Source organism: Stegastes partitus, unplaced genomic scaffold (genome assembly GCF_000690725.1).
Source record: "Stegastes partitus isolate 25-593 unplaced genomic scaffold, Stegastes_partitus-1.0.2 Scaffold709, whole genome shotgun sequence".
Taxonomy (NCBI): domain Eukaryota; kingdom Metazoa; phylum Chordata; class Actinopteri; family Pomacentridae; genus Stegastes; species Stegastes partitus.
In genome coordinates this window covers 347,628-373,327 of record NW_007578440.1, presented here as the reverse complement: position 1 = coordinate 373,327, position 25,700 = coordinate 347,628, and the positions used below count along the sequence as shown (strand labels likewise).

The window sequence follows — 25,700 nt, the reverse complement described above, 5'->3', positions numbered from 1 at the left end:
TAGAACACATCCCTCATTAACCAATAAATCATCCAGAAACTTTTCTCACTCTCCTCTCTCTGCCTCTCCGTCTTGCCTTTTAGCCGCTGGTCTCATGCACACCTTCAACGCTCACGCGGCCACCGACATCACAGGGTTTGGCATCCTTGGCCATGCTCAGACGTTGGCACGGCAACAGCGAAGTGAGGTGTCATTTGTCATCCACAACCTCCCGGTGCTCGCCAAGATGGCTGCCGTTTCCAAAGCCTGCGGGAACATGTTTGGACTGATGCATGGCACCTGCCCTGAAACATCAGGTACATGGCTCTCTCACTGTCATTCCCTCGCCGTTGTGTGTTTGTAATGCAGACATTATTTACAGCATGTGACACCGTTGCGGAGCCAGACTCACAAAGGGCTTTGCAGGCCAAGAAAAACAAAATGCAATTCCATTCTGTGACAGACACAAAGACACAACCATTATGTTCTGGACATTGACAATATGGAATAGTTTCATCTTGCAGAAACGTGATTGTGGCGAATCTTTAAGTCCATAACCAGAACCATTATTTTTTTGCTACCAGCAAAGTGAAGGCAGTTCAGCTCACATAGCGCTGCAGTGTTCTGAATCAGCTGCTGTTTCTCAGGGGGTTATTTGTTCAGGCATGAAAACTGAAGGCTACAATAATCTACCTGTAATAAAATAACTAAAACATGGTGAACGACAGCAGATCATAATGAATCACTATTTAAGTGAGGAAATGCAAAACATAAAACTTGATTTTTTTTTTTTCTAATTCCACGTCCTGAGAATATGAAGAGGCTGAAGCTTGGCTGAGGTGCAGCTGTAGCTTTGATCTATGCCCTTGGCACCACTGAGGATTTCTGTCTTGTCAGACTTTCTGGGCCATCCGATTCCTTGAAAATAGTTTAGAAAGCTAACTTATGTAACTGGTCTGGTTTGAGGAAAAGACACGACTTAGTCTGCAAAAGAGAAGACGAAATCTTGATAGAAACTGAGCACAAAAAAGAAAGAGAGGATGGGAACCACTGCTCTACAGTCTCATGTAATTCTACTAAACATATCAGCCTACAATTCGCAGCATTAATATCAAATGTTACACTTAAATTCAATATCAAGAGAGCTGAGCACTAACCAGCATCACTGGAAACAATCACCAATTAAAACACTCGACTGACAAAATCTCCTTTCATTCACAGGCGGCCTGCTGATCTGTTTGCCTCGGGAGCAAGCCGCCCGCTTCTGTGCCGAGATCAAATCTCCCAAGTACGGAGAGGGCCACCAAGCGTGGATCATCGGGATTGTAGAGAAAGGAAACCGCACTGCTCGCATCATCGACAAGCCAAGAATCATAGAAGTGGCACCGCAAGCAGCCACGCAGAATGTCAACCCGACACCCGGTGCAACTTCGTAATCTTCCTTCGATGCGTCATAGACCGGAACCCAAAAGCTCTGTCGAGTGATTTTAGACACATAAACTACAAAAACCATCCTAGAGTGTTGAAATATATACACAAGATAGTATGTACACAGAAAAGACTGGGTTGGCGTGCATCATCGTGAAAACAGCCCCACACAGTGGCCTCGGGGGACACGCCACCACCCAGTGGACTCAACCTGCAGTATCCCCCCTCCCCCCATAATAACAATTGGTAAGAACTAGAGCATACTGAAAATCCGTTTGCCTTTTCGTGTCTGTCGTGTTCTGTTTTGTTAAATGTGCTTGATTGGCAGGCAGCTTGTGACAAGAGAGCGATCGTTACGATGAAGACAATAATCTGGTAATGCTGATTCATTTTGAATCATAGGAAGCCTGGAGTCTGTTGTCTGTTTGGCTCTTTTTAAAATTGCTCTCATCAAACAAACAAACATACAAACAAACTGTGTATGGTGTTTTTGTTTGTTGCCCATTCACTTTGTACAGTTATAAAGCCTAGTTTTAGTTCGTTGCTGTAACTGATGCCTTGAAAGAAACCGAGTGTGACCGGAATGGCTTGTTTTTTTATTACTTTGACTTTTTGTATTGTCCCCACATAAACTAATAATAAATAGTCAAATAGAAGACGGTTTGTTCTCGCTGCTTTGGAGCTGCACTCCTGAATCAAATTGGACGTCAGGTTGATTTTTCCACATTAAAGAACCGATGCTGCTCCATTGTGCATTGTTCTGAAGTTAGAAATGAAACTGGAGTCATGGGTGACACAGTATCTGCATAATCCTCAGGAGATGAACCTTAAACCATCTGCATTCCCAGTATCATTATACGGTAATATGATGTAAGCTTTCCATCGTAGATTCAAAAAAAAAAAAAAGCAGCCCAGGGTTGTGAGTCAACAAGTTCTCTAAACATCTTGTTGCCTGGTTGTTGTGTCCAGAATCTGGTGCGTTTTATTTTTTACTAAAGATGTGCTGAGAGCAGTCTGACCTAAAGTAATGAAAGCTTCCAGCTGGTCAGAGTTCGTTTTTGTTTTCCCTAATAGCTGGAGGGAATCTGGAAGATCTCTGTAAATGTTCAGGAACAAGATATAATCTCCATCCCACCTCTTACAATAAACCTCTCTTATAATACATTGTTTGCTCTGCGTCTGCTTTTAAAACCATTTATTCTTCAAGTCAAGGTGTGATAGATGCATTTCTAATTTGTATTTCTACTGTTTATAAAATGAAGAGATAGCAGATGATCATGTATTGGGTGTATTAGGGGTTTTTATTTTTAATCAAAAATGACAACCGCCTTAAAATGAACAGCAATTTCATAAATACAGCCCTATAACAAAGGATTGACATTTTCAAACACAGTACTGAATTCTTCAGGCAAATATATATTTACAAGTTTCATATACACAGACTTCCTACCATAAATAAAGAATGTAGTTGTTGTTTTTTTACATTAGGTTTATATACAGTCCATTGCATACACTGACCAAAAAAGTGCAGAAACAACCTTTTTCCAAACATTTCCCATTATTAAAGATTAGAGTTCCCTCAGCACGAAGCAAAGCAGTTCTGACAAGTAGAAATAAATTAGAGGAGTAACCACAATTCCTTTTGTCTGACTGAGTGGAATGCCCAGCTCCTGTAATGTAAAAAAACAAAAAGGTCTTAAGTGTCGCCTTGTTTTTATGAACGAGGCAAAGACTGACTCACAAGCTGTATGCGCTCTAAATCCAACATACCTTCCTGCACTGCCTGCTATATGTGCTTTTTCCCATTTTCCAGCGGCACATGCTTCTCTACCGTCTTCTTGTCATTTTCAGGCTTGTAAAGTGCTTGAATATCGAGCATGGCCTTCTGAATGTGCTGACCGAACCGGTACGAGTCCTGCAGGTGATGGAAGCAGAACATATGTTGAGTTTGTAAAGACAGCGTTACCACTATACAGATGGATCTATTATAATATGCATTGGTCCAGGTTTTGTTTTGTTTTGTTGTTCTTACTGTGTCAGGGCTGGAGAACTTGCTGGAGATGTGGAATGTGATGAGGTTTTCTCCAACAATGATATAAGACACACCATAACCGTCATCAGCCACCTGAGGACACAGCAGATGTTATTATGTTGTATATCACAGATCAAGACTGCAGGTCTGAATGGTAATACTGGGAAACAACTCACAGGCCCAAATCCGCCTCCAGCACCCACATATTTAGGGAATTTGTTGATGTCAACGAGGTTGAGCTGCTGCTGTGGCGTCTGGCTGGTGGATAATTTCCATGGCTCTGAAAGAACCTAGTAGCAAAGGTGTGGAAAAGAGCAAATTAGAAAATAGAATTGCTGTGAATGAGAAATAAAGTGAGTGAGAGATCCTGATGATTAGAGTTCTAACCTTCTTCAGAAAAGGCGAGTCAACGCCGAGGTATTTGGACACTAAGTAGAGACAGAAGAGGTGACGATCGATGCCAGAACCAGTCATGGCCAGACGATACATGTTCTGATGCTTATCTGCCGCCTTCCGAAACAGGGCAAGTCTCTGGGCAGTCTGAGCATAGAAACAGACAGTTGCTCATAAAAATAAGCATGCAAGCTGCTCCTTGTTACATTAACGTTAAAAAGACCATTTTTCCTGTAACACAAGTATCACACTGCCAGCAACAGTCCAACGTCCAGGACACATAGACACACATCGCCTCCAGGTTTTGGTGACCAAGTCCTAAGCAGCCCAGTGTGACCTCTCACAATGTGACCGTTCATACTTCTGAGCTGATACACACCATGTGACTAAATTTGTGATCCTGATGTGCACACATTTCACACCACATATGCCCAAAGTCTATGTATTCTGCAAAAACATATTGTTACTGCTAAGTGTTTTAAAGTTTTTGACTTCTGACTCTGCTTTCCTGCTTAAATGCGTTTGTACGTTTGTGCGTTCTGCCTACCGTTGCACCCGCATCCTCCATGGCTCTGACAAATGCAACAGCCTCAGAGGTGCAGGAGCGCACCGTCTCCGTTCGTCCGTCTCTGAACATACGAGTCATTGACGACTCGTACGTTAGGCAGAACACTCTCTGGTCCTATAAAGAGGAGATGTGAGTTAATAGTGGTGGATGGTATAATAAAATACACAGGGCAGCGCTGATGTCGGTAAGTCAGTGGATGATGGAAGGCCTACCCTGAACTGTGCCAGCTGCAAGGCCAGCTGAATGAAAGCATCGGGGCTCGTCCTGCACTTCTTGATCATGCCTTTCCCAAAGTCATTAAACAGGTATCCATGGAAGTCCACGTCATCGGCAATCTGCTTCGCTGATAGGTATGAGGTTTCAATGATACTTTGGCACTGAAAGAAGGGAAAAAGAGTGATATTCTAATTCAGAAACACGGCTAAAAAAACAAACAGAAAATCCATGAGAGCCAATCAAATATTCCTCTGCACCTCCTCTGGAATCTGCCACTGCAGTCTGGTGGGATGAGGCAGACCCTTGTTCACATCCCCTTTGCAGTGTCCCTCCTCTGTGTAGCCAAGATGGAAGCAGTCTGTTGCAAGGACATACTACACAGACAGAGAATCCCATATGACAAAATCTGCAGCCTTTAAATCATTGTTTTATCGCTCAGTGTGAAAAAACACATCTTATACCTCCCACATGTGTCCTACAATTGGTGCATCAGCCCAAGAATGTTCAGCATTTACACCCATTTTTCCATTTGGGTAAGAGATCAAGGTGAAAGACTTGTCGAACCACCTGTGAGAAAAGAAAGAACAACGTTTTTGAGGAACACAAACAACTGAAAGTCAAGAAAAACCAAGGCCTGTCTTCTCTGCCTACCTGTCATAGCATTTTCCATGCAGCAGGGATTTGGCGTAACTGTCGAGGGAGTTGGTCTTTGCAGGGTCATAACCCTGTGGCTCATCATCCAGTGTCAGGAAGAAGGCGGCTGACTCAATGGCATCCAGGGACACTTTGTTTACTCCCTGGCTGAAATATTTAATCCGAGCCCGAGCCCACGGTACCCTAGAGGTGAGAGGAACACAATGTATTCTACAGAAAGTGTTTGAGCATGTGTGTGCTTGACTTGTGTGTTTGTGAGGAGAACATACCTGTTCCCTGCAGTCAAGGCAGCTAATTTGAGTTCTCCTGGTTGGGGTTCAGACGTATCATTGAGGATCCTTTGAAACTGAGTCTCCAGTTCACTGGGTAAGAGGTGGCGTCCTCCAGTGTACAGCCACAGGTGGAAGAAGCGGCCCTTGTGGTAGACGACCAGGTGCTTACGGTCTGTCAGGTGCTGCACAATATCTGTAGGGATTGAAAACAAGGTCAGCTGGATGACAATGAGGATTAAAGGTATGCTATATTTCATTGTTACAGCTGATGGAAAACATGTGCTGTGACACTATTTATAGAGGTGAGCCCAGCAGTGCAGCATGCTGGAAAGGTTTTATCCCAAGAAAGCAGGAAATATCTGTGGAGCGTTGATTGAACTAAACAGTTGCTCACCTGTTTCAATGCCAGGGATGCGGGTGGTGTTGAACATCCTCTCCATCTGAGTGGAGCACATAGGAACCGTCCCCAAAGCCCTCAGCTGAGAAGGAGGAATCAAACGAAATCATCATCATCATCATTCAGGAAGCAAAGACATGAAAGAAAAAAAAAAAAAAGGAAGATCCACGGCGAGCTACCGGTGCATGTTCACCACGTTCCAGTTTGCGTCTGTACTGCAGCATGGCGTGGACCACGTTTCCTGCTCGTGCAGCCTGTCGGTGTGTCGGGGTCACGTACAAGAGGTCCTTTACAAGAATAAACACATCACATGGACAAACCGAACACATGAAACCACCAGAAACAGGAAGCAGACATTTATTTCACGTTTTATTTTGGAATTTGGAAAGGGGAAGTTTTAAAAATGAAAGGAATTTTGTTGGGGAAATTGTATTGTACTTAATTTTCACCTTTAGTGTTATAAATAAAAAAGTCTAATAAATAGCCATCAATCTTACCATTATATAGAAGTTACTGTTGACCATGATAGGAGTCCTGCCCCTGAGGTAGATGTACTCCTCCCACCAGTCACTAACCTACAGAAGATAACGTGTTATTATTGTGAAACATTATGATTGAAGTGAATCTGAGTTCCACTGTTGCATCATGTGTAAACACCACTCACGTAATTTGTTGCCCACCAGGATTTTAGGATTAGGTACCTCTGCAGCCGGGTTGCCATGGACTCGTTAAACTCATTGGCCAAAACCTCCATTTGACGGTACTGTTCAGTGTCCAGCAGAGGACGAACTGACTCAAGGTACTGCAGGGGGGAAGAAAAATACTGTTGTTAGGACGAGGGCGCGCTGTTATGTAGAAACACACCTGATATAACAAAGCAGCTGGGATACACAAACAGAAATCCTGGAAGACATCCAGAGCAGGTCTGCTGCAAGGAGGCCCGCTAGAGTTTTGTCGACTACAGCAACTTTAACCGGTGCAGGAAGGCAGCTAAAGGCTTCGAGGCAGCACTGATTAACCTTTGTCTGTGTGGTTTCAGAGGCTGTGTTGATAAATGGTTTGCAAAAAAAAGGCTTCATTGTGTAGGTTTGTTTAAGATAGGTTGAATGGGGGGTGTAGAAATGAACAAATTTACCTAAAAACACACCACACAAGGGTTTTCATGCCAAATGTTCATATACTGTGATTTCAAGAAATTAACCTGTTTCTGGTCGTGGACGGCTGATTCTGTGTGATTACATACCCTGTGAATTGTGTCGTCCACACTGGGCACAGGGAGTCTGGGTAAGGAGGCCTGGAAACTGTAGAGCAGGGGTCTGCGTCCAGAGAACATCTTTACCAGGCTCTGGTGGCAAACAAACAACAACCAGGACGTCAGATAGATACCGGATGACCCTGTGTGATAGATTCTAGAGAGTCATCATTGACCGGCAGCTTGACAAATGGCACAAGTAAAGATTCAGTGACAGGAGTGCAGGAGGGACAAACATACCAGCCACACTTTGGTCGACGTGCTCATTTTTCCGTGGGATTCAAAAATCCATCCATGGTAGGAGAGCAGAGCTTTGAGAGTGTATCTCAGGAGGTAGATGAGGAACAGCCACAGTCCAGTGGCAAACAGGATGGCGCTCAGCACTGCTCGGGTCTGCACTGACATATAGCCTCTGCTCAGAAAAGGTACGACACTGCCTTCGTCAACAATCGGGCAAGCACGAAATCCAACAGACAAAATGCAGAATAACTTTGTTTTTAAATTGTAGACTTGTAGACAGTTCAAACCACATCAGTGAACGATTTATTGGATTGCTGACCTGTGTGGCAGGTTTTCCTTGATGGCATCGATCATTCCTAGAGAGGGGTCTACGTGGATGTACAAGGAGCTCATCATGGCGATCACAACTATCAGCCAGCTGGACGGGCTGGCAGGGTAGACTCCAGCCAGTACGCCATTCTGTGACGAGACGAGATTACTCACACAACGGGAAAGACAATGCACATCCAGTTTATGGATCTTTAATACTACACTTGAAAGCTTGTTTTTACTATAAATGAGTGACTGAGATCCGTTGGCTCTGGTACCTTGAACTGAATGGCTCTCTTCTTCCATGCAGTCACTCCTGACAGGTAGATGTTCTTGATGACTTCTTGGCTCAGCTTTAGGTCGACACCATCTGGGCGCACAGTGAACTGGAAGCCCACCGCCTGATGCGCCTCAGCCATCTCTGTGTTTCACTAACATGGACAGCAATGAGAAACTACTCTGACTATAGTCTAAACCAATACAATAAAAATAAACCGTAGTTCAGTCATCAGATAGATTTATGTCTTTACCTTTTGCATAAGCTGCACCTAAACCAGTATCACATTGTTATCACTTTTATCATTTATACTTCAGAATTTTAAAATCACCTCATGAACTCAGACCTTTAACTTCCAAGTCATTCTAATGGCATCTATACTTTAAATCTAAATTGTTGTCATGGTGATGGCATGGTGGCCACTTCAGGAGACAACAAAAGTGAACGTATGGTGTCTAATCCCAAAACTTGCTGGTTGAATAATCCTGAAGAAACGCTCTCTCATCTTGCCTGTACTACTGTGTATGTACAGCAAAATGACAATAAACTTGATTTGATTTGATTTGACTGAAATGTTATCCAGAAATATATTTAGCTTGTGTATCAATCCATCCAAGATCTCATTGCCCACAAACCATATTTTCTGATCTTAGGTAACATTTTTTTCCTGATGAAATTTTGAGACATCCCCTCTAATTATTTGTCCAATAAAGGTTATCATTTATTGTTAGTGGAGAATGTTTCAAAGACTATCAAAATGTACTTTTATTTAGCACTTGTCATGGAACTCCTCCATCTGAATTTTCACCAGATTTTTTATTTCAGCATTAAGTCGTAGTGGTAAAAAAATAAAATAAAAGGATCTATATGTGTTAATTTTTCTTGTTTCAATCATATGTTTAATCATTCATAATTTAATTCAGAATCTCCATATTTTATATTTACTCATTAGCATAAATGCTAAAGGTAATGATTGTCACAATGGTAGATGATGGTATTAAGCTCTGATGTGTTTGAGTTGTCATGTGTGCTTTAAAGAGCCTGTTTAGGTTAGACTGCTCACTGAATACGTCAGAGTAGATAAAGGGAGCTGGACCACTTAATTTTATAACCTTTACTGTGCAAATAGACTAATGTTTCACCACCACTGTGTCTTCATCAGTCTGAACCGAGAATCAGCTGTTTCAGCTGTATTTTGCTGGAAGAGTCACAAACAAAACGCTGTCTTTATTGAGAATTTAATTCACTTTTATTATACAACCAATTAACTTTTTCTTAATTAACCTCAAAAAGAACAGAGATGTAAAAAAAAATGTAGATCTGACAGATGGTTGTTTAAAGGAAAGTGGCCCTGTTGCTCTTGTTTGCTCATAATGAGATAAAGTAGGTCACTGACGTGGGATGTATGGATGTGAAATACATTGTCAAGTTCAAAGGGTGGACGTCTGAAATGCTGAACACGTCTATCTGGACTTCCCACAACACTCCATATAATGGTTGGGGGGGAACAGAGCTAGTGTTTCTTTTTCCATGTCATATGACTGAACAGTCACCAAGTGGGACAAAGTTCACCAGCCAGATATAGTGGTGCACCGGCTGAGCATGTGCACAGCCCTCAGATGGGCATGAAAATATAAACACAGACTACAACTAGGAAAGGCATGCAAAACTCTTTGCTATGACAGAGTACTGTGAGAACATTTTGGTCCAATAAAGGTCAGGAGTCGTTTTTAAAGTGCAACCTTTACAAAATACATCAGAATTATAAAGAATTTTGTTCAATAATTGTTTGTGTCATTGAACTTCCCCATCATCATTTTCACCATATTTTTCTCCCCCAACATAAATGACTTGCAAACAGCACAACACAAAATGTCCAGTACATTTTTACCCTCATCTGTTAAACACATATGTGAATAAAATCTGGAGTTTGCTACCATTAAGAAGAACCTGCATGCAGATATGAATAAGAAGCCAGTAGATGCTTTACCTTTGTCAGACCAGACTCAGTGGGATCCACTCAGAGGCAGGAGAACAAGCTGTGACTTTGGTTTCTATCAGTGAGGCAGTGAAATTTTTCTGCACTCGGCCTCGTGTGCTCTGTGCCCTTGAAGTGGCTTTCCTCAGGTAGTGATTGGAGCTGATGTCTCCTGTGCTTTCCAACCCTCCCTCCCTCTCTCTCTCTCTCTCTCTTTCTCTCTCCCCCCCGTCCTCAACTTCCCCTTCTCTCTCCCTCTCTCACCCGTGACATGCTTCTGGTTGTAACAAGACACCAAACATAGACAGAGTCTAACCTTATGAGCTGTGAGGTCTCTGCCTACGTAACCGAAGCTGCTGCAGTGCTGTGTTTGGATGTAACTGAGAGCCATGTGACATTTCACCTACTGAGATTACAAGCATTTCTGGAATCTGATAATAAAATGGATCTCTGTGATGGGATTTGTATAGAAGGTGAGACATCCGGGGGGTGAATTGGTGTTTATTCGGAGAAGATAAAAATGTAATGTAAGTGAGGAAAAGGAGTTATATCTTTAATGTAAACAAAACAAAGGAGGTAACAGCAACTTTGGACTGGGTCAGGATACATCATGTACATTTATTGTTCATAAACAACCTTTATTAACAACAGAGAGTCCACTGAGATGTTAAATCTCACACATAAAGATGAACATTAGACATTATATACAGAATGTACTTGTCTACACGTAGAACCGAGTCCGTTTTCTATCTTTTTTCTTTACTGGGTTTTAAAATTACAAAAAGATTCATAATTAAAACGCATTAAGAATGAAGCTTTCTTGTTTTTCTCCAAGAGTTACTCCTTGCTTTCATCACAAGTCTAAAAATATCCTGCCCTCAGATGTAAACTTTAAGCTAAGGACAGAGATTTTAAGCACAAGAGGTCGGGATAATCCACTTATGGAATTTATCACCTTATGTCTCAGAAGGGCTGTAAAAAGTGCCATCACGTTCAGGCACAAAAACAAGAGGAAAATCTGTGCTAACTATAGCATCAGAAGTGAAGATAAAAGGTAGCTTCATAGCGGGTGGAGATGGGTAAAGGAGGAAGAGCTCTGATGGAGAGAGTTTGGAGATCCATCCTTGCAACAGTGTTGTGCTCTATACTTGGCATCAGGACCTGGTCACCAACAACCGTCCCCTGCCCCGCAAATGCCACTTTCTCAGCCCTGTAAACCTGGAGATAAAGAAGAATATTTGTTTAATACTCATAACTTAATGTGATGAAGTAGTTTGAAGTGTTTTCACCGTGGATGCTCACCTGTCCCCACTTCTGCGAGTCCACACAGAATGATGTCACCACATTCTCTGAGTTGTTCCCACCAATCACAAGCAGCCTGTCGGTGGCCCCCAGGAAGTAAAGAGTGGGGAGGTCCACATCAGCTCTGGTAAGTGTGGGAAGCAGTTCACACCAAGAATCTAACACATGAAGAGAGAGCAAAGGCGCCATTTTTCATCCAGGTAACCCATAAATCGAACGTAGGTGAGCTGAGCTAAAGGTGAAAGAGAAAAAGCACTTTGCAGACAACAGCGCTCACAGGGAGGAGTTGGAAACGAAAGCATGTTTTGCTAAACAAGTCTTTGCACCTTGCTTTGTGTTGTACTGCAACAACAGCTTCTCTCCAGTCCTCTGGATGCTCCCCAACACATAGACGCAGTGTCCAAGGCTGGTAGCAAGGGGCACGTCATGGGACAAAGACATGGTGAACTGGAAGTCAGTGAGGGGCAGTGAGGACACAAACCTAAGGCAGAGAATACAGCAAGAAATGAAGGATTCCTTTCAGAAGTGGAAATATATCAACTAGATAAGCATGTTTCAAGTACTATGCAAATGTGGCAAACAAACAAACCTCCATGTGTCCTCCCATGGATCATAGCGCTCTACAGCTGTATAGAGAGCTGTGCTGGAATCCGGAGTCACCAGAGAGTCCAAGTACCAGCCTCCCACAGCATAAATACAGCCTTCACAGGCCACCGCACTAAAGTGCCTTCTGTGCTGTGGAGGCAACAGATGGTGACAGTTTTCATTAGTGTTATATTAATGATGGAAGATGACAAAGCAAGAGAAATTAGTTTTGGGTAAGACACACAGACTGGCCATTAGCTTGATACACAAACTAGAAGCAGCATCTAACCTTTATCAGACGTGATGTGGCGACCCACGTATGAGTGAAGGGATTATATCTAAAGGAGGCCATAGTGAACTCCCAGCCTCTCCTCATACGCTGCCTGTAGCCTCCTATGACATACAGATAGTTATAAAGCACCACTGTCGTAAAACACCACTTATCAGCCCTGAAAGGAAGCTCTGTGACTGGATGCCAATCTCCGCTGTCCTCTGACCCTTTCAGGGTGAACATGTGCCGGGCACATTCTGTTTCTGGGTCGTTCCAAGAACTCAGGTTCTCTTTCCTGAGGCTGCAGAGTCGCCTGTCTCCTTGTATCCTCAAGTGGACAACTTCTTCCTTTTCCTCGTCACTCAGACATCTGAAGTATGAATCAGGTTCAGTGACGAGGGACAAACATGTTCCAGATGCTGTACACAATCAGCGAATTCAAACTGTGCATACCTGATGACATGTGGCAGCTCCAGCATGTTTCGACTCAGGTAAGTGAATACTGTCAACTTCATCTCCTCACAGAAAATCTCCTGAGCGAGACTCAGGTATGACAGGCAGTTGGATGAGCTGAGAACATCTGCCAGGACTGACAGGCACTTTGAGAGGAAGGCCTCAGCTACGAGATAGCTGCTTACCTCCAGAGTCAAAAAGAGGAGAAGCAAGAGGCGATCAGTTGGATTTAGGTCAAGTAACACAACAAGTGAAACCATGAGCATCAATAGGGATGAGCATCAATCACCAGGGAGGTTTTATATTTGTCTGTATACCTGGATGTGTGTTCCCAAATCTTCCTGATGGACTTTAAAATTGTTATAGAAGGAGAACTCAAGGAGATTGTAGAAGACGGAAGAGGACACGTGGTCCAGGTGGATGAGGCTCTCTGAGGTCTCTCTCATTCTGGACTGGGACAGAGCTCGGAAGTATTTGCTGCACTCCGCAAGTCTTTGGAGGTCCACCTTTAAAATAAATTATTAAACCAAGTATTCTGTGACCTTCAGTTAGTTTCTAATTAACCAGTACAGTCTGGAGAGCTGCATTATGTTTTGTACTTACATGAAAGGCATGTGTGCTGGTTTGAACTGTAACCTTGGTTTCATCTCCATCTCCAAGGTGATATGTGCGGAGTGCCTCATTGGTTCTCCACTCGTCTGAGTCTACTTGGCACGACCCTGTATCTGCGATGCCAGGGGATGCTCTCCAGTTGTTGACAATTGGACAAGCATTCAAAAGCTTTCCAAGACCATGCTTCAACCACAAGCTTATCCACTCTAAGATTATCATAAAATATTGCCTGAGAGAGGTCATCTCACTTCCTTTGGATCTGAGTTAAGCTCATTTTAACTGTTTACATACTGTCTGTGCCGTGTTATTTGCTAAAACTAAAAAGAATCTCACACTGGTTCAATCACACACTCAGAATGGCGCTTAAGTCCTCCATATAAGGTAAGACAAGCCCGCTGAAGAATTCCAGCAACCTCTGCACAATGGAAAAATAGAGGACAGGACAGTAAATTCAGTCCATGCACCACCGGCTCGTCTCCATTTCCTTGCCTCAGCGCTCACGGTCAATGTCACAGGCCCTTTAACAGGACAAAGGCCAAAGCAGCTGTGAAAGATTTTTTTAAGATTAAGTTTTTAAGCCTAGAAAAAGTCAAATCATCAACCACAGAGCTCCAGTTTGTTCTAAGATAGATCCAGCAGATTCAAAAAGTGTCCCTCGTTCTTTGAGCGGTGTCGTTCTTTCTGGCCGGTCTATTCTTGGCTCACGGAGGTGGGAACTCTGTCAGCCCTCTGGGAATGAAACGTGGTCTTCACTCTGCTCTGGACGTCATCACGGGGAACTCAGATTACTTAGTGGCTAGAAGAGTGTAACTTTACGTACTGCAACGTCTTAACAATACATCTAATTTTTGTTTTTGCAATTGAATGAACAACAAAAAAAGCAGGTGCAGCAGCCAAATCTAAGCACATATGTTTATTAGCTTTTAAATTGTAATTGTAGCAGTGCAAAAAAGGAACAAAATAATACAGACAAACTAGAAGATAGACAATACTGGGACAATGTCACATTCAAAACAAAAAGGAGGCAGTTAATGTGTCACAGGCTTCTAGTTACTTCTGGTGTGTAAACCGATGCAGCTATGTGTAAAACAAGGACCTGGAATTGTTAATTAATGCCAAAACATTCAGACTAATCCAGGAAACACTCTAAATAAACAAAAGCATCATAAAGTGAGTCAAACAAAGCTATTAGAAAACTGGTAAGAAAATGTCACTTCACATTCAAATGAACTACAGCAAAAACCAAGATTTCAGGTATTAGTAGATTTCAGAGCTTGAGGTTCTTACATACATGTGCCAGATGAATATTTTAGTTCCCTAATACCTCAAACAACAGATAAGAATGTCAGGAGTTTGGATATTTTAAGCGATTATTATTTGTAGGGGGGAAAAAGTGGGAATAACTGATCCATGCATATATGACGGGAAGTTAAACAAGCTGATTTAAGATGGATGTTTGGTGCAGCAGACATGGACGGTTAATGATGAATTAAATATTACCGATTTCAGTGATTTACACTTTGTAACTGTTCTGGTGGTTAAATTACCAGCATCGTTGGCTACAGTGATACTGTATACAATAGCCCTCATATATGAATGGGTTAGGCTTCAAACTTTATGAACCTTTAAAGAATAATTACAGGGAATACTTTACGTTGTCCTTCAGCATGGGGTATTTAGAATAATCTCTCCCTCATAGGGTAGAGTTACAATTAGCCCTCATGGAGTGGATGCATCTTAATGCAGAACAAACACCACGAAAAAGAAAAGAAGTGAGGTAGAATGACCCAAAAACATGTTAGCAAAAGCGACATACGCTGAAATCAGTAGTACCGGTTTAGTAAACCAAAGTGACGATTGCAGTAAGTTTAGAGTCTCAACATATAAGACAATAATACTCTGGCAAGGCATCTAGTGCTGGCCATCACAGAGCTCTGACGTGAACAGAAAACAGAACATAACCAAAGTACTGAGCATGCCAATGTCAAAAAAAGAATGGTCCAAAGAAGTGAAGTGCATCTAAAAATGTGACAAACAAAAGAAAAACAACAACCAAAAAACAGTCGTAGATCAACTGACTGAGATTCCTAAACGACACAAACAACACAACGCTCTAGAGAGATCTCAGCTCTACCGACACTTCACACTATGGGAATTGATGCTTCAATAAAAATAGAGTGCTTAAAGGCTTAGACTGTACTTGTGCATTGTCCTGAAAAAGTACATTTTGACGTTTCACATCATCATCATGCTTATGTCATAAGCAGACTTGCATAGTTTCAACAAGATGTAGCTGAAAACAATGTTGACCGAAACATGAGGCGACCTCGGAGAATGTTAGAAAACAGTACATTCTGGTTAACAGGGTGGAATTCAGGAGAAGAGCTTCTTTTGCTTGAAGTAGCTATCAAACCGAGACTGGGCATAGTCCTGCAAAAAAAACCAAAAACAAACATTGTTTACTTAGAGGATAGATGCACTGAAAATAAATAAAGAATCCTTATTAAGTGTTTAATGTGTGAACACTCCATGGAAATGTGTTTTTCTTTTTGACATATCTGGACAGGAAAACATTTGATACGATTTAAAACTAAACTGCACAACATTATGCAGCTATTTTCATAATATACATAAAAAGAAACCTAGAAAATCTATAAAATCAGAATCAGGGGTTTCAGGTGGTTAAGTGCCAGTGGATAAAATGATTATTTGTCATATTTAAATCTTAGACATTTAGACTCTGGTGTTCTTCTTGCAATTTAATTGTGTGACACTGGGGATGCCTATGATGCTGGCAAAAGTTTTGAAAAGATCCCCAAATGATTTGATATAATAATTTCACTGTAAAAACAATCAGCAACAAATGGGGTAGATTTCACTGACCTAAAAAAAACCTACAAAAAAAATGTCATGACATGATCTGCAGGTGAAGCTCTTGCCGGTGTTGATGCCAAAGTGCATGTGTCTACATCATCCAGACAGAGATTGCACAAATTTGACCTACATCAGAGGCGTGCCAGGAAAAAGAATTTGCTGTCCAAAAAGAACATTGGGAAATGTGCTCTGGAAAAGACTAATCAAAGATGGGAGGTTTTTTTGGCCAACAGACGAGTTTGGTGCAGTCCAAATCCTGCTAAAATGCTATGAGAAGATTTGAAATTGACAGTGCCTGCAAGAAAACCTTTAAAAGTCCTTCAACTGTATTATTATTGAATTTTCTTTCTGGGATGAATAAAGTATTTTTCATTCATTCATTTCATTCAACTGAGGGAACCTTGCAGGAAGAGTTAGCGCGCCAAAGTCAAAAACTGGTGGACAATTAAGCACGGTTCCAATAAGTTATTTTGGCTAAACTGGGCAATACTAGCTTCCCAGGCTACCACCTCCCACATGTAGAATATTTGTGAGAACAGAATAATACATTTATTGATATTCTTGTTGAGTACATGACTGCAAAACCAAGTCCAAACATACCACTTTCATCAGTAGGCACTATATCAATGAGGATCTATTGCTTGCTTGTCCAAATATGTTAAAAATATTCAACCATTTCCATGGGGTGTACATTGTTTTTTTTTACATGACTGTAAAAACCTGTAGTGTCCACACCGACAAAAACGTACCATGTATCCAAACTCAATCTTGGATATCTTTGCTTGAATGATGGACCACAGCCCCCAGAGGAAGTCCGACGCCAAAGCATATCTACAGTGGGAAGAAAAAATAAAATAAAATAAAAAAAATGTATACATATATATAATCTATCAAACCTAAAAGTGTTTTTAAACAGTGTGTTACCTGTTTGCTTCAAGTATCAACTCCTCTTCCATCCGTGTCTGGTCCGTAACATCGTCAGCACAGTGTCGCCTCTTTTCTGCCAAATAACTTCTGATGAAGAGAAGCTGAAATGAAAAGCGAAATGATTTGCAACATGTTAGTGAATGCAGTAAAGTATCAGCTCTTACTGATCGGATTGGTTTCATTTATTGCAGCTCTTGATCTCAATCCCTCTTGTGAGCAACTTGTTTCACCAACAGATGGCAGTGCATGACCAGTGGACTTTATCACATCCATCTCCCTGCAGGGATTACCTTAGATCTTGAATAACCACTGTAGTATGTATCCGTTTGAGCTCAGTGAAAGTATTTAACAAACTATGCATCCAAACAGAAATCATCAGGTTGACACTCAAACTATGAACAAATAAATATTAACAAATGAATAAATATTTGAAGTCACTGACGCTTTTTCTCTATTTTGCATAAATGTAGAAAAAACAGTGAAGTTTCTACTTTTTGAACACCACCCTGCCCAGAGGGTTGTTCAAATATTTAATTTCATGTTTACTGTACTTTTTTATTTTATTTTTTTTCATTTTACAAGGTATCAAATACTGTTACGCACTTTAAAACTTCAACATTCATTAAGAAACTGCACCATTACAATGCAGCGTGCCTGAAGTTAATGACAGCTATTTAAGCCATGTTTAAAGTAGATTCTCAGAGCATCCATTTGGGTGTATAATGTTTTTTTGGCTGAAATATGTTTGGACTGAGGCTGCAATGTGGCTCGGTGGTTAGCACCGTCACCTTGCAGCAAGAAGGTCGCCAGTTCGCGTCCCGGTGAGGACACCCGGGGTCTTTCTGCGTGGAGTTTGCATGTTCTCCCCGTGCAGCGTGGGTTCTCTCCGGGTTCTCTGGCTTCCTCCCACACAGTCCAAAAACATGTTGAGGTTAATTGGTGATTCTAAATTGTCCGTAGGTGTGAATGTGAGTGTGCTTGGTTGTCTGTCTCTAAGTGTAGCCCTGTGATAGACTGGTGACCTGTCCAGGGTGTCCCCTGCCTTCACCCTGAATCAGCTGGGATAGACTCCAGCCCCCCGTGACCCTAGTGAGGATTACGCGGTGTATGGATAATGGTTGGATGTTTGGACTGACCTGCTGCTCTCTGGTTGGGTAGTTCTCTGGTGTGGCTTTGTAGAAGGGCCACTCGTTGTAGGTGTAATCATACATCCATTCACAGAAGTGGTTCCCAAAGTCAAAACCCCTACACACAGGAAAATATAACATCATTCAATTTATACACAAGGGCACAGTCCAACCCCTTGTTTCTTCACAAAATGCACTGTAGATGTATGACTCAACCCCAACACAAATCCCTTTCAAACAAAAACAAAACCGATCCCTTTACATAAAATCTAGAATTAGGAGTTTATGCGTCACCTGTAGTTGTAGCTGCTGTACTCAAAGTCTATCAGCATGAGATTTTCTGTTGAGGCGTGGTCCTTGTCTTCCAGCATAAGAATGTTTCCTGGAGCAACAAAACAACAACTGAGAAAACCGCCATCATGCACCCTGATGAACTATCCAGTGTGAGGTTCCAAACAGAAGGTAGTTTAACATAACAAAACAGAAAAGTGGTGTTTCTATTTGGACTTGTCGGACCGGTCAGTGTTTTATGAGTGGGTCATGTGGGCTCTGTAGTAAACAAATGGGATAATTACTATACATCAGCTCCTTATCTGCCACTATACACCTGGAATCGCATTTCTTCAGACACCATAAATAGCTGTAATGTAAAACATAGTGTATGTTTAGTAACTGAGAAGTCTTTATCTCCTAAATGCATTTAATGACTAAATGTATGCGGCACGTTGAAATGCACTTTTGTTCTGTAGTTTAGCCTTTTAGCTCCAAGCAATAGCATACTTTCCAACTGTGTGGCAACAATGTGACAAAAGCCTGTTTGTCAGTTTCGCCAAATCAGAGCTGCAAACCAAAAGCCAAACTCATAAAGAAGTGTTTCGTCGGGTTGTTGCAGAACTGGATTGCAATGCATGACAACTGTGTGTCAGGCCTCATTACACAATATCGCAAATGGTTCTCTAAAGGAAGCGATTCTCTCAAAATATGAAATCCTGCTCAGAAAACTGGAAGTCATGGGCATAAAAGTCAAGGAAGGTCAAGCAGTGAGTTCATCTTGGGTGGCTGACTCTTTTGTGAGACGCACTCATTCATTAGAAACCTGAATCTTTGACTGCCACCTCATCTACAGCGACAGGATGATGCATATGAATATCAGCTGTACCTATTAATAACTACACCCCAGCCAGCCTCTGACTTATATAATATACTGCTCTCCTGGGAAATGTGACATTAGAGTCAGAGGGTGGATCAATCCGACTAAACTGGTTGTGTGAGGATAAGAGGAGCTAGGATGGGGGGGGGAGTTTTTACCTTCTTGGACGTCATTGTGGCAAAACACCACTGGTGATGGAGTTGATGCCAGCAAAGCACTGTTAGGAGGACAAGAGCCGGACAAACAAACAAACAAACAAACAAACAAACAGAGCGGGTGATGAAAGAAAAAGAGGGAGAGAAAAGTTTGTCAGTGTTGCACATGCAGGTAGTCTTGCATGATAATATAAAGCTAAAATCTAGAAAACAGAAAATACATTGACCTGTGTATACGTAATAAAAGCACAGATACCCTGATCTGTCAATCCTACACTGAGTAATTAATGCTCAGATATTTCATCTAAATTTGTCACTGTTGTGCTTTATGTTCACAACAGCTGCACAATACCATTCCACACGAGTTGGAGGACTTCTGGTGAATGCAGTGCATAGATTCTCACGTCTCACGCAGTGAGAAGTTCATCTTATGGCTGCGTTAGTGTGAGATGGGTACTTATCAACAAGATAACGTCTGTTCACAGATAAACCCACACAATAAACAGATGCCTGATTCTCTGTTGGCTCTGGCGTCACACTGTCAGTCGGAGCCTGCAGTGGAGTCGTGGAGGCACTGGGACAAAGGTCAGTCAGCAAGCTGGACTCAAAATTACTAATAGTTCTGTCTCTAAGTTGAAGTCACTGTTAGTCACACATCCTTAGCTATAAGCCTCCATATCTTGATCACTACTGTGAGCACACTTTTTAACACAACAATACATTTTATTGGTCATTTTATTTGTCTGGTGGTGAGAATGTCATGTGCTTGTCTTAATATTTGTCATAATCAGATAAGATAAACCTTTACCAATCCGGAAGGTAATTCTTTTCATGTTAAATACCGGTAGATGACATTTTGTTTGAATTCAGCAGATGTTATTTACGTGTAGATGACAAGTTTTTAGGACTCATTGTGACTCCCTTTCAGAATCGACACGTTGGCAGGGTTACTTGCACACAAAGTTTCATCATTTAATTGCCTTCCCATGTTTCTCTCATCTTGGAATCAATTAGTATTCAACTGAGGTTTTTCTTGTCTATATGAAACTTACACTCAGTAATATGAGGTACAGAAAACATCCAGAGGTTTTTTTTTTTTTCATTTACAAAACATCCAGCTCACACTTGGCTTAAGCAACAGAGATTGTGTCACAGTCCTGCTATCGATCTTTTTACATATCTTGAAACTGAGGCGCACTTTGGAGCATGACGGCTTTGCTTTGTACCATCTCACGTTAATGGGAGAGCTGATTTATTGGACCGTTTGTCTTTCACCCCTCCTACCACAACTTTGAACCTGTATGTGCGTCATATATCCAAAGACACTCCATGCAATCAGTGGCAGCGGGTGAAAATTTTTGGTGGGGGGGGGCGCAGTCTGCAAATGACCTTTTATTTTAAATCAGAAATTTGAATATGAGTAACATCAGGCACAACTATTTACAGGACTGCTAATGTTCTACCTTTGGAGGATATTCTCATCATAATCTAATTTAACATTATTAAGACGTACCAGAACTAAATTTCAAAACCATTCATTACTCAGGGCTCCAGATTAACTTTTTCACTGGTAGCACCAGTATGACCCACCTCCCACCTGGTCACACACAAAACATGACACACTGAACATTTTCTTATCGATAGAAGCTACGATTTACTGATGCTCCCTGAACGCCCCACATAGCAGGTAGATGCTGTTGGTGGTTGTGGTGTGCTCAGACAGGTGTGTGACCAAAATGACTTTAAAAATAATAAACTAGGGCGTTCTCATGTCAGATATGTCCGAGATGAAACCGAGTTACATGTATCCTACACACGGTCTTTTCTATGAGTCGAGAAACACTGAATGCAGGTGTGCTCCGTTTTTCATGGGAAGACCTCATTTTTAAGCATAAATGCTGCAGTAAAAGTTCTACTTTGCACCACTGTGGTTAACAGCAGCTTCCTGTGCTGGTTACAGCGACACTAATATAGCTTCATGATCATCATGCTCATCAATTCACACACTCCAAAAAAAGGCTGCAAATGCAGTCTTGAGTCCTGCTATTTGAACAAAAAATTGGTCTCTTCTCTCTTTCTGCTTAGCAAACTTCTCCCTGACTTTTCAGTTGAAGTCATCACAACAGTAGCTGTGATCTGGCAGAAGAGCAGGGGAAAGGCCATATGACGTGTCAGACAGCGCAGTCGTAACAACGTCAAAGGACAGTGTTGATATCCAACCACAGTAGACTAAAGCAAATAAAGACAAAATTAATTGGCTTCCAGCGAAAGTGGACGGGTCGCACCAAGCTGCACCCCGTGAGAAAATCTGCAGCTGCCAATCAGAGCCCGGGCCAAGGTCACATGACCACAAAACCACATACACACCCATGTGGCTGGCACGTCGCAACCAGGAAGTGTAAAATTAGTAAACACACTGTAAAGACTAACTTTAAATCTGTAAATAATACAAAGAATATGAACATTATTACCAATTTTATTATTATTTTGTTATAATTAATTCAAATGTAATATTGTGTTTGAGAACTACTTTTTATCTGGTCATTAGTAGTTTTTATCTGCGCCGCCACTGCGTGCAATATGTAATGTTTGGCCACTTGAAAGCTGCATCTCGACTCACCGGAGACTCTTCAGCTCAGCAGGCAGATCAAACCTCATCAACTTCTTGTACTTCTTCACATGTGCTTCACGTGTAAAGCTTATCTTCATCACTTGATCCATGTACCTAAAAACAACAGGGAGACGGTATATTTTACTGTGAAGAAGCAACAAACACATTTTAGTGGCAGAGAGACGCAGTGATACGTCCTTACCTATCGATGGTCCCAAACAGCCACTTAGGCTCTTTGTTAAAGGGCATAACCATTTCATGGAAACGTGCCAACTTGGTGGCAATCTCGGCTGAGATGGCTGGATTGGAAAGCTGATCTGTACGCATGCGAGTATTCTGGAGGAAAAACAAAAAACAGAAATGAGTACTTCTAGAACTACACTGTTGCTAAAGGACACTACAAAGTATTATTTATTCCAAATGTGCTTCTAAAACATATTTTATGATGGAGGCAGCAAGTTTTTGTTTTCTTTTTAAATCCTCAATGCTATCACAAAAGGATGATGTGACAATTACATATTTTGTCCAGTGAAAAACAAACAAACACATCACTTGTTTTCATATACAAGCACAACTCACAATTCAGCTAGATATGACAGCAGTGGAAAACATGAGCAAACTACTGTGTGTACGATCGTGTGAGGACAGAAGTGTTTCTCATACCGGGAGGTATTGCTCTAAGCGTCCCTCGGGGAAGATGCCATAAAGTTTTGGCCCTAATGTTCGTTCTGCCAGAATGGCAAACATCACACTCTCCAAAACCAGAGAGTCCACACCCTGCATTAGAGATATACAAGGACAGACAGACAGACGGTGAGATGACAGTATTAGTAGTATTTGCAGCCACACACATTCTTGAACAAACATGACTCCTTAAAGACCCGTACTAGACAGACCAACCTGTAAGATGGCACCGTAGATTCTGAGGAGCACCTGGCGAGGTTCCTCTCCCACACAGTGCACATGTTCAGGCAAACTACACAGGTACAGCAGATTACTGAGTCCACCACTGCAAAACAAAAACACCAGTGTTGGCACATCTTATCCAGGTTACAATAATCCAACAAATCCAGTTACCAGATTCTGCTACTAGCCAGAGGACCACATTGGATTTTGCTTAGAATGTCTTTGTGTTTAATCACATGACATCCACAAAGTCAACTTAGGACAGTAAAAAAAACAAAAAAAAACAAAAAAAAAAACAGGTATAGAGTGACAACAGAAACTCAAGACTCCTCTAGGAATTTCAAGAAACATTTGAGAGACTTAGGTTGTATGATGCAAATCTCACATCATGTGATTTTATTGATATTTTTTAAGTGGTCACAAGCCAAGAAGGATGAGAAGCACGGTCATGGAAGATGTAAAGAATGCAGTGACTTACGTGAATAAAGGCCAGTACAAAGTAATCACTGGAGAGCATGGACACACAGTAGTGACCTTCACTAAATAATGTATAATGAGACTAACTTTTAATGCATCTATGATTATGACAAGAACCCTCTTGTGTTTTTAGGAGAGCCTGACCGGCCTATTAAGAATATATCAGCATAAATGTCATCACATAGTTTGTGTAGCAGAGCAGCTCTGACTACATTGTTGTGGTACATTGTACGGTTTGCCACGGTGCTCTTCAGTAAAAAATCTGATTGGTGAAGTACTGGAGTACTCCCATGTTGTCTATGTTATCTATGTTGTGAATGTACTTGAGTAATTATTATAATTAGGATTAAAACCTGACTAAAAATTGTATGAAATGCAAATTTACCTGCCTACATTAATTAAAAAGGCCAAGATGGCCTCATAGGGGATGCAAGGTGGATCAGTGGTTAGCATCGTTGCCTTGCAGCAAGAAGGTCACCGGTTCGAGTCCCGGTGAGGACACCCGGGAGTTTGCATGTTCTCCCGTGTTCTCCCCTGTTCCCCGTGCAGCGTGGGTTCTCTCCGGGTTCTCCGGCTTCCTCCCACAAGCCAAAAAACATGTTGAGGCTAATTGTGTGTTAAAAGTGTGAATGTGAGTGTGCTTGGTTGTCTGTCTGTAAGTGTAGCCCTGTGATAGACTGGTGACCTGTCCAGGGTGTCTCCTGCCTTCACCCTGAGTCAGCTGGGAAGTCCAGCCCCCCCCAGAGAAGATTAGGCGGTGTGTAGATAAAGGATGGATGGAAGACCTTATGGCATTATACATTATGGAGATTAACCTGACCAATTTTAAAATGACAGCCAACACCCTGCAGTATTATTAATTAGGGAGATTAACCTAACTAATGAATTTATTAGGGTAAGACCCTACAGTACTAGTAAGTGTGGAGATTAACCTAAATAGTTTAAACCTTAAGGTATATGCCTACAAAAATATACATGAAAACTCAACAAGTCCAAGAATCCTCTGGATGTCCATGAGCAAGCTCTGGTTTTATTTCATGTGTGTAATTTAGTGGGGTTTTGTTTGTTTGATTGCTCTACTCTACATTATCTTTATTTTATTATTTTTATTTAGTTTTTACAGTGGATCAGTCTTTATGGTAAGTTAAATAAAGAAACAACACCCCCTTAGAACCGGTAACGGCTTCATAACCCCACTATAGGTCGGGCTCCTTGTTTTTATTTACCCTACATTCATTTATTTACCTGACGATGCTGATCTGAAAATCGCCCTCCTCGATGGTCTTCCACGACCCCGACAGAAAGTCTCGGCACCACGTAAAGGCCCTGCCCCTGGTGTCCCGGTCGACTTCTTCGCATCTCCCATCCCGGAAAGACTCTGCCTCCGAGTCGTCATCACCGCTGGCCCCAAACAGAGGACTCGGGGTCCGTAAGTTTCTCTCGTCAACGACAAGCGTGCTGCCCACCCGCTTCTTCTCCGCCGGAGGACCCGTGTCTTCGGTGGTGACAGTGGGAATGATGCTGCTGAAGAGCCCCGGCCCTGGCTGCTCCGCTTTGCCCAAGCCCCGCTCACTGCTGCGGTTGGTTACATTTCCACTGGACTGCATGGTGAGTGTCCGGGCGAAGAGTAAAGGAGCACGGGTATGAAATGTCGGTCTGAGGCGGAAGGAGGGGCTCGCTGACAAACGCAGTTCGCCGGTAAAGCTACTTAACCGGAACAGCCAAACATAGCTGGTCGGAGTGAGACGCATGGGAGGCGGTTGGCAGCGTAACTATAAAATATTCAGATGACTTTAACCTCCGAACACGCGCATCGACCAGTGACGAGGACGTCGCGGAACAGGATGATTCAGCGTCCAATCAGAATTGAAGCTGTCGCCCACAGACCAATCTGATTGGTCGCTGCTGAAGGCGTACAATTATACGTCAGCTTCCCGGTTTCCCAAAGGTTTCTGGGAAATTGTGTACTTTCCATCCATATTGAACATCCGTTAACGCCTTTGTGCTTTCATTGGTACAGTTGTCCTCAAATGTGTTCATACTCTTCCATTAAAGAAAAGGCAAAATTCACAACAGTCACTCAAATAACAAGAAACTGAAAAAGCAATAATAAATAAATAAAAATTGCTAAATTCTAATTTAGTGAAATAAGACATTGCTTTTGAATTGTGGTTGTAAAGAATAATAATAATAAAAAAAAAAAACTGTCCCGGACAAATTAGAGCCTGTCAACAGGTGCAGAAGTCTGTTACAGA

The 25,700-nt window shown here is 41.9% G+C and overlaps 4 protein-coding genes across 5 annotated transcripts; 1 reads left to right on the top strand and 3 right to left on the bottom strand.

Annotated features, from left to right (window-relative positions):
- Positions 1-83: 83 nt before the first annotated feature.
- On the top strand, positions 84-2,569 carry sephs1 (selenophosphate synthetase 1; the record flags this gene model as incomplete). Its single annotated transcript, XM_008291023.1, has 2 exons — positions 84-296; positions 1,201-2,569. Coding segments are annotated over 2 exons (428 nt in total), but the record flags the coding sequence as incomplete, so codon positions are not given.
- A 120-nt stretch (positions 2,570-2,689) lies between these two features.
- cpt1b (carnitine palmitoyltransferase 1B (muscle)) lies at positions 2,690-10,143 on the bottom strand. Of its 2 annotated transcripts, none has more exons than XM_008291021.1 (20): positions 10,008-10,143; positions 8,019-8,171; positions 7,751-7,890; positions 7,432-7,624; positions 7,183-7,284; positions 6,604-6,741; positions 6,437-6,514; positions 6,119-6,226; positions 5,937-6,021; positions 5,540-5,735; positions 5,268-5,453; positions 5,078-5,183; positions 4,874-4,990; positions 4,613-4,777; positions 4,380-4,514; positions 3,827-3,979; positions 3,616-3,729; positions 3,440-3,532; positions 3,178-3,322; positions 2,690-3,077 (listed from the first exon to the last, which is right to left on the bottom strand). In XM_008291021.1, exons 2-19 carry the CDS (start codon positions 8,157-8,159, stop codon positions 3,194-3,196), a joined length of 2,379 nt encoding a protein of 792 aa, XP_008289243.1. In that variant the 5' UTR covers positions 8,160-8,171; positions 10,008-10,143; the 3' UTR covers positions 2,690-3,077; positions 3,178-3,193. The 2 variants fall into 2 exon arrangements, with proteins under 2 accessions (XP_008289243.1, XP_008289244.1); XM_008291022.1 differs by having other exon boundaries at positions 7,432-7,603.
- A 439-nt stretch (positions 10,144-10,582) lies between these two features.
- Positions 10,583-13,895, bottom strand: LOC103364023 (kelch-like protein 42). Its single transcript, XM_008291020.1, has 8 exons — positions 13,210-13,895; positions 12,924-13,112; positions 12,607-12,791; positions 12,172-12,523; positions 11,887-12,032; positions 11,624-11,778; positions 11,298-11,455; positions 10,583-11,213 (listed from the first exon to the last, which is right to left on the bottom strand). Exons 1-8 carry the CDS (start codon positions 13,459-13,461, stop codon positions 11,031-11,033), a joined length of 1,620 nt encoding a protein of 539 aa, XP_008289242.1. The 5' UTR covers positions 13,462-13,895; the 3' UTR covers positions 10,583-11,030.
- A 221-nt stretch (positions 13,896-14,116) lies between these two features.
- Positions 14,117-25,232, bottom strand: chkb (choline kinase beta). Its single transcript, XM_008291019.1, has 11 exons — positions 24,691-25,232; positions 22,963-23,071; positions 22,726-22,839; positions 22,265-22,398; positions 22,072-22,176; positions 19,455-19,513; positions 18,441-18,528; positions 18,156-18,264; positions 17,017-17,120; positions 16,842-16,923; positions 14,117-15,648 (listed from the first exon to the last, which is right to left on the bottom strand). Exons 1-11 carry the CDS (start codon positions 25,194-25,196, stop codon positions 15,592-15,594), a joined length of 1,467 nt encoding a protein of 488 aa, XP_008289241.1. The 5' UTR covers positions 25,197-25,232; the 3' UTR covers positions 14,117-15,591.
- Positions 25,233-25,700: the final 468 nt, after the last annotated feature.

Bases quoted from the DNA above. Each gene is read 5' to 3' on its own strand.
- chkb (XM_008291019.1), bottom strand. From the start codon at position 25,196: ATGCGTCTCACTCCGACCAGCTATGTTTGGCTGTTCCGGTTAAGTAGC. The intron at 18,529-19,454 runs GTAAAAACTCCC...TTGTTGCTCCAG, and splicing joins CCACAATGACGTCCAAGAAG to GAAACATTCTTATGCTGGAA. The intron at 16,924-17,016 runs GTAACACACTGT...TTCCCACTGTAG, and splicing joins TTGATACTTGAAGCAAACAG to ATATGCTTTGGCGTCGGACT.
- cpt1b (XM_008291021.1), bottom strand. From the start codon at position 8,159: ATGGCTGAGGCGCATCAGGCGGTGGGCTTCCAGTTCACTGTGCGCCCA. The intron at 7,285-7,431 runs GTATGTTTGTCC...GTTTGCCACCAG, and splicing joins CGTCGACCAAAGTGTGGCTG to AGCCTGGTAAAGATGTTCTC. The intron at 5,184-5,267 runs GTAGGCAGAGAA...CTTTTCTCACAG, and splicing joins CATGGAAAATGCTATGACAG to GTGGTTCGACAAGTCTTTCA.
- LOC103364023 (XM_008291020.1), bottom strand. From the start codon at position 13,461: ATGACCTCTCTCAGGCAATATTTTATGATAATCTTAGAGTGGATAAGC. The intron at 11,779-11,886 runs GTTTGTTTGTTT...TCTCTGCCTTAG, and splicing joins CCATGGGAGGACACATGGAG to GTTTGTGTCCTCACTGCCCC. The intron at 11,456-11,623 runs GTGCAAAGACTT...TTCATGTGTTAG, and splicing joins GCAGTACAACACAAAGCAAG to ATTCTTGGTGTGAACTGCTT.